This window comes from Copidosoma floridanum, unplaced genomic scaffold (assembly GCF_036245765.1).
Source record: "Copidosoma floridanum isolate Cflo_tuat_1 unplaced genomic scaffold, Cflo_Japanese_pri ptg000013l, whole genome shotgun sequence".
NCBI lineage: Eukaryota > Metazoa > Arthropoda > Insecta > Hymenoptera > Encyrtidae > Copidosoma > Copidosoma floridanum.
In genome coordinates, this window is record NW_028321890.1 from 14089347 (window position 1) to 14097707 (window position 8361).

Below are 8361 nucleotides of genomic sequence, written 5' to 3' on the forward strand. Positions count from 1 at the left end.
TACATTATTTAAACAAACAACTGAGGTTCAAAATTAAGTAGTGAATTTCACTAGAAAATGTTGAAGTTGTAAGGTTTTTTTTATCAGTTTTACGAAATTCCATTATGTCCCATATTATATTTATATACTCAAAACACTAAGTTACATAATTTAGTGTTTTATAATGTAAGATATTACCTTATTAAAGTATATTTTAAATTATACAAATACAAGAACTATGTTTTTTTCAAGTCTAATTCACACATGCATAAGGTATCAGGCTTCTTTGTCCAAAAACATATTACAAGTATTTAAAAATCCACCAAAATTTTGTTTAGTACGAGTTGTTTGTTTATATTTCACAAGATATGCTCATAAAATTTTAGGTGTTTATAAATATGAAAAAAAAAAAAATAGTAAAGCCATTGTTTGAAGTTACTATTGTGACAACATAATTTTCTTCTGACTTTGTGTATAAATTTTAAAAACGCTAAAATATCATACATACTTTTAAATTTTTTCTTTATTCCTACATCAACCATCTGTTTTACCTCTGAGAGTTTTGACTCTTAACTTTTTAAATTTGTTTTTTGTAATATACTTATATTATTAAGTAAAATTTCCCGTGCTACAATATATTTTTAGAAGCAGTCGTATTTGAACTTATACGAGATATTTTACCAAATAATTGATTATGCATGTCTGCAATATATATGTCTGTATATTTATATATTATTGAATCAAATGCTTATAGTCCATTGCGACTTTTGTGTGAGTTTTTGCATAATGAATAAAGTCTAGATAAATCAAAAAACATGATTTAAAAAAAATCATTGTTTTTGAAACCGTAGATTTAGTAAAACGATGTAAATAATTTAGTGTTAATAACCGGTACAAATATTGTTATAAACATATAATCGTTCATAATATGCATACATTTAATTAAAACGAACAAGCTAATTTCAGTTTGTATCACGACCTGCCATTTTTATATTTTCGTATATCACTCTAACAACGTGACTACCAACTCGGAAGTATAGCATAACCTTACAATTTATGTAAGTTTGTTGGAATTCTTAATCGTAACAGTTATTGAACAAAAAGTTGTACGAAATATTTTTAAAAACTGAATTATTTCGATTGTAGTAAACAAAAACAACAATGCATATAGTTATGTATAATGAACAATGCTATTACTTGAGTATGTTAAAGGCACGTGGCCCATGTAGCTTGACTTCTTGAAAACGTAAAAAAAGTAGTAGGCTTCTTACAACTGTGTATAATAAAATAGTACCTCACTTACCGGAATGTGCACATACTACCTTAATATGTTATCCCATGGCTGATAAACTGTGCAGCAACAATGAATACTCTGCAGATTTTAAAAATGTGCTTGATAGCTAAGGCATTTTACATCGACTGTATACATCACGAACACGATTGCATTGTTTAAAGCTAAATTTTAAATACTTAGTGGATTAAAACAAATGAACACGAAAAACATTTAAATTTCACCTCATACAAATTCATTAAAATTAGACTGCACAGTATAATCACTTTTGCCTCGATTCAACAGTCAGTATTTTCATTGTTTTCATCTGGTTTCACGAAATTATTTTAAAATATAATTGTATTTGAGGATGGTTTGAGAGAGACAATGACGTTCGGCTGCGTACCTTTGAATCGTCGTTAGCAATGAAGCAGCCATAGTGGAAGAAAATTTGAAATTGTCGGCGTACCCACTTTTCAACACGACTCTCCTGTAAATGGTAAAATGGGGGCTTGTAGGCTTAGTGCTACTAACTCTCTCTCTCTCTTTTTCTCTTTCTTTCTTTCTTTTTCTCTCTCTTTCTCTCTCTCTCTTCTTATTGGTCGATGATATTATTCACTTTTCTACTCTGTGGAGCGCACAGTAAGTAGATGACACTTCAGTTACAATTGTGTTACTCTGTGAAAAAAGAGCACTACACAAAATTGGGTAGAACTGTGTTGTTGGACTAAATTTAAGATCAGGTCCATGGAAATCGGAAATAATATTTTAATGAGAATTCATATAACTGTTTAAATTTATCTTTTTGATATTTTAAAATAACAATGAATCCAACTATATTATTTTTTTTTTCAAATTTAACTATTAGCTTTTGATCATTTTATATAATTTTTTAGTGGTTACTTGAAGCAGCAGGTTGATAACATTATTCAATAGTAACTTTTTGTTTCATTTCATGTATGTTATTTCTAACTACGTAAATAAAGAGCGACATCTAGTTATTCAAATTGGAAGTAATATGTATTGGTCGCTTTCATACATATTACCATGATGTACAGCGTTGGGTTAGGCGGATTCAATATCGGAACTTTTTCCCTAGATCGTATATATAGCTGTACGATCTAGGGAGAATGTTCCGTCGAGCAGACAGCACAGCAGTGAAGGGGCATTGCCAAAGACACGCGGAAATTCAAAATTGTTATATTAATAACACAAGTGCCTATCACCCAATGATCTGGGGCGCTTACTGGCCACTTTGTTAAATAAATAACTTTTAATAACACAAGCGCCTATCACCCAATGACCCGGGGCGCTTACTGGCCACTCTGTTAAATAAATAGTAATTAATAACACAAGCGCTTATCACCTCATGACCCGGGGCGCTTACTGGCCACTCTGATAAATAAATAACTTTTAATAACACAAGCGCCTATCACCCAATGACCCGGGGCGCTAACTGGCAACTCAGTTAAATGAATAATTATTAATAAATAACACAAGCGCCTATCACCCAATGACCCGGGGCGCTTACTGGCCACTCTGTTAAATAAATAATTATTAATAACACAAGCGCTTATCACCTCATGACCCGGGGCGCTTACTGGCCACTCTGTTAAATAAATAACTTTTAATAACACAAGCGACTATTACCTCATGACCCGGGGCGCTTACTGGCAACTCAGTTAAATGAATAATTATTAATAAATAACACAAGTGCCTATCACTCAGTGACTTGGAGCGCTTTCTGGTCACTCTGTTACATAAATAATTATTAATAACACAAGCGCCTATCACCCAATGACCCGGGGCGCTTACTGGCCACTCTTTTAAATAAATAATTATTAAAATAACACAAGCGCCTATCCCCCAATGTTTAACTGCTCAGCGTTGGGTTAGGCGGATTCAATATCGTATAGCTATATATACGATCTAGGGAGAATGTTCCGTCGAGCAGACAGCACAGCAGTGAAGGTGCATTGCCAAAGACACGCGGAAATTCAAAATTGTAATATTATAATACAAGTGCCTATTACCCAATGACCCTAGGCGCTAACTGGCCTCTCTATTAATTAATAAAGTACTAATTATTAACACAAGCGCCTATCACCCGATGACCCGGGGTGCTTACTGGCCACTCTATTAAATAATAAAATATTAATTATAAACGCAAAAGCCTATCACCCAATGATCTGGGGCGCTAACTGGCCTCTCTATTAAATAATAAAGTAATAATTATTATCACAAGCGCCTATCACCCGATATCCCGGGGCGCTTACTGATCGCTTTATTAAATAATAAAATATTAATTAATAGCACAAGCGCCTATCACCCGATGTCCTGGGGCGCTTACTGGTCGCTTTATTAAACGATTTATATTATTAGTTAATAGCACAAGCTCCTATTACCCGATAACCCAGGGCGCTTACTGGTCGCTTTATTAAACGATATATATTATTAATTAATAGGACAACGGTCATCAGGTGATAGGTGCTTGTGCTGTTAATTAATATTTTATTATTTAATAGAGAGGCCAGTAAGCGCCCTGAGTCACCTGGTAATAGTGGCTCAGTTTAATTTAAAAAAAAGTGGCCAGTAAGCGCCACAGGTCACCTGGTAATAGCAGCTCAGTTTAATTTAAAAAAAAGTGGCCAGTAAGCGCCACAGGTCACCTGGTAATAGCGGCTCAGTTTAATTTAAAAAAAAGTGGCCAGTAAGCGCCCGGGGTCATCAGGTGATAGGTGCTTGTGCTGTTAATTAATATTTTATTATTTAATAGAGAGGCCAGTAAGCGCCCTGGGTCATCGGGTGACAGGCGCTTGTATTATTAATCAATAATATATATCGCTTAATAAAGCGACCAGTGAGCGCCTCAGGTCATCGGGTGATTGGCGCTTGTGTTAATAATTAATATTTTATCATATAACAGTGTAGCCAGTTGGCGCCCCGGATCATTGGGTAATAGGCGCTTGTGCTATTAATTAATATTTCATTATTTTACAGAGTGGCCAGTGAGCACCCCGGGTCATCGGGTGATAGTCGCTTGTGTTAATAATTAATACCTTATTATTTAATAGAGAGGCCAGTTAGCGCCCCCGGGTCATTGGGTGATAGGCGTTTGTGTTAATAAGTAATATTTTATTATTTAATAGAGTGGCCAGTAAGCGTCATTAGTTGACAGGAACTTGTGTTATTAATATTACAATTTTTGATTTTCGCGTGTCTCTTTGGCACTGCCCCTTCACTGCTATGCTGTCCGCTTGACGGAACATTCTCCCTAGATCGTATAGTGTATATACGATCTAGGGAAAAAGTTCCGATATTGAATCCGCCTAACCCAAGATGATGATGTAAAAATATAAGGTGTGGCACTGTGGCGTCTGGCGTTCCAAGGTCTCATTATCGTGACGTTCTGCGCCTTCCATCACGACGCCATATTTGAGAGAGATGTGAGTACTACAGTGCCAAAGAGCCTATACAATGAAACGAAGTGGTCAAAGTTGAAACTAAAACCTATCCCCCGCATCCACCTCGAAGTGAGACATATAGATAGATATAGACATACGTATAAATATACATATATGTACGTCAATTGATGAATGATTACCTATTTTGTCAGTTTTTCTGTGTATTTATTCACGAATTGTACGTTTGGTCGCTGAAACAACTGGAATGAAAATATTAAAATAAAAAATATATATTGTTTAACGAGTTTCTTGATGTTAATATGCTTTATATTTTAAAAGCTTTTGAAATTCGCAGACAGACATGGCAGCGCGATGGAAGCATTCCTGATTGGTCAATCAAAATGGATGCGCAACGCCAGACCTTATATTCTTACATTATGCGTATTACCATAAAAGAGAGTTACCAGTGGCTCAGTAGTAGAGCATTTGTTCTATATCTCTTCACATGTTACGTTATCGCTGTGATAGCTCCTGGTGCTTAGATGTTCAAGTACTGTGTCATCGCAGTCAGTAATAAAAAATGGTACCAAAAAAATTAAATACTCTAAAACAAAGCATGAAATGTGGCATAACAAAGTCCAATAAGGTACCCAAAAGCCAAATGAATAATAAGATAACAATGAATCACCACTTCAATGGCAAATAAATTCCTAACAGACTTTTAGTCTTAAGAAATGGTATCAATATGTTGGTAACAATTTGGAGACTTGAGATTGGCGTTGTTGTGTTAAAAAAAAAAATAAAAAATGAGCTTTGATTTTTAGGAAAATTTATTTTTGGCGATTCCCTGGCCCACACCTACGAAAATTTTTGAAGGTAATTGCCAAATTACCGTAAATTATCAGCAGAAATATTATTATTTCATAATTATAATTACAACAGTAATACTAAAAAAATAATGATATAAATAATATTAAAATAATATAAAATAATATTAATAGTTATGATATTATTATATCCATTCCCATGTAATTCACTTTTTAACAAAAGTAAAAAGGTTAGTTAAGTTTGATGTGTTTTTGTCGCAGCTTACGTTTTGTATGGCATTTGTAGTATTATATTGTCTTGTACTCTTACATTAATAAATTAAAATAGGTTATATTAACTTTAGACTGGTACTAAATGCAAACCTTACAGTAAGTAAATTGATACCTTACTATGGCGTAAGTATCAGAATACGTTGAGAAATTATTTTAATCTCATTAATTTGAGGTTTGCACACAGTACCAGTCTAAAGTCAATATTAGTTTGATTTTGTGAGTGTAAAATTACAGGATAGTATAATACTTAGGTACTAATAGTGATTTTTATACTACATGTGTCATACAAAAAGTAAGCTGCACTTATAAACGGATCAAAACTGGATCATTTACGGATTTTAATTTCAGAAGTTTACAAGGCTAACGATACATTAAGAAGTATAATTCATTGACACAGTAAAAAAGCTTTGTGTTTTAAGCGGATATCTTAACTCTAAAAAAAAAATGCAGTTTTTTTATATGTATTATAAAAAGTGAAATAAATTAAATACTTTTCATGTTATTAAGAATTACTCTATGTAGGTGCACTATAATTCTATTTGTTGAGTAATCTAAATTAGTGACATTATCTACAATTAAAAATTATTATACTAATCCACAAAATACATGTACTCCTTTGAGAAAGTTTTTTACCGTAAATTATTCTTTAACAAATGAAAAATTAAGATAAAAAAATTTTTGTATTTCTTATTACAGTGATTCAAAATTTAAAAAGAAATATAGTAAACAAAAGTTTATAAAAACATAAATCTTTAAGAAACGTTTCTACTAAAAAGTCTGATCTAAACTTCAGTTCAGCGCTCAATTATATCTGAAACTCATAACATGTATTCTTATACATCTTTGATAATATATATATATATATATATTGTTTTTTTTTAATATTTTACAGCCATTTTTTGAGAACTATGCCCTATAGGCTCTGCAATGCTGTGTTACTATGCATTTACATGCTATCGTCATTGGCATAGTAAAACAACACCTCAGATTTAATTGTGAAGTGACATCAATCACTTACACAGCAAAGGGGACCTTATTTTACATGGCTTCCGAACCATTTGGCCACAGTTGGTAATACGCACTTAAGAAATAAGTTTCTCAGAGGTGCGAGCCAAGTGAGTGAAGGCCGAGTCTCGAACTCGTGAGTATGTGTTACCAAGCCCCCGAGCTACAAGAACTACAGCTTTTACCACTGTGCTACCGTGGCCGCTATAAATACATATATACATATATATATATATATATATATATATATATATATATATATATATATATACGTATATATATATACACACACACACTTTTTTATTCGATTTGTATGACAAAAGCTTTATTAGATGCTATCATAATTTATGTATTCGAAGATTTATGCATGTGTTCATTAAAAAATAGCTTCTATTAGATATAATATTTAATTGATACTTTTTAATCTTGAATACTTAAAATAATTCGTTCAATCCAAGTTTGACTATAATTGTGTAAACAATAACATATAGTTGTTTACTGAGGACAGTAGGAAAGTTTCGCGTAGTAATGCATTTGCCTTAATTATTAAAGGATATTATTAGACTAGGTTAGTACGACTTTTATTAATACGATATCTTGTGATGACAAAGAAATTAATAGTACTCACTTATTTTTTGAAGGTACATCAGAAATCCACCTATACTACAAGTACTTTATCAGAGTATCCATCATCATAAAAGTTTAAAGTTGATATGTAAAGAAAAATTTAATACTTTTTCATACCTAAATAAAAATTTTTGTATCAAGAATATAAATTGTCATTCAGGAAGTTCACTTGCTAAGAAAATTAACGTTAATACATTGATAACATTTTTAACAGAGATTAGTTAGTGTGTGAAAAACGTTCGATTCAAATTTCAAGTCGCTTTATGGCTTATAAAGTGAGATATTGATAATTTTATTATTGAACTTTTAACGTGCAGTCTTATGAGAATCAGTACTGTTCTGATACATAACCTTCAATATCTGGATAATCGACGTCAAGATTTAATTGGAAATTTTTTTTAAAATAGCTAAAAACTTTGTGATTACGTAGCTGTAGTCTTATCTTTACTTATGGCTTATGTAATGATAAAATAATTCTCCTTCGATAGCTACCGTTAGTACGTCGCGTTATACATGTATATATATAGTCATGCAGGTTACAATACTGCTGATCTTATGTGTCAAAAAGGTTAGGTACGAGTTAACTCCCTTAATGCACATAACCCCCAAACTTTGTACAACAGTAAATATCGATCTTTTTAAGAAGTTAAAAGTATATAATCATATGTTTTGCTAATTTTTAAGCAAAATAGTTTAATAGACAAATTTTTGAAGCAGTGAGAAAGCGACAATAAATGTAGACTTTTTGGATCCCCTTATACCTCATGCTCACGTGAATATTTTTACCATCTTTGGTTTGTGTTTCTTGATTCTGTGTCTCCATAGACTTTATGAACGACATATGACCTGATTATGTAGTGTAAATATCTTAAAAATTGATGTAATTATTATAAAAGAAGATACACAAAAAAATTTTCTTGTTTTTTATTTTTGTTCTTTTTTATTTTTCTAAAATCTTACATATATTTCTATAAAC

The 8361-nt window shown here is 32.1% G+C and overlaps 1 protein-coding gene across 1 annotated transcript in view; it reads right to left on the reverse strand.

Moving 5' to 3' along the window:
• The window catches only part of Sgf29 (SAGA-associated factor 29), a gene marked incomplete at its 5' end in the record, with an annotated part of 101800 nt that extends 100493 nt beyond the window's left edge, over positions 1–1307 (reverse strand). Inside the window, one exon of the mRNA XM_089590689.1 lies at positions 1283–1307. Within this exon, the coding sequence (XP_089446815.1) occupies positions 1283–1307 (25 nt within the window). The remainder of the gene's footprint in view (positions 1–1282) is intronic.
• Between the last annotated feature and the right edge of the window lie 7054 nt (positions 1308–8361).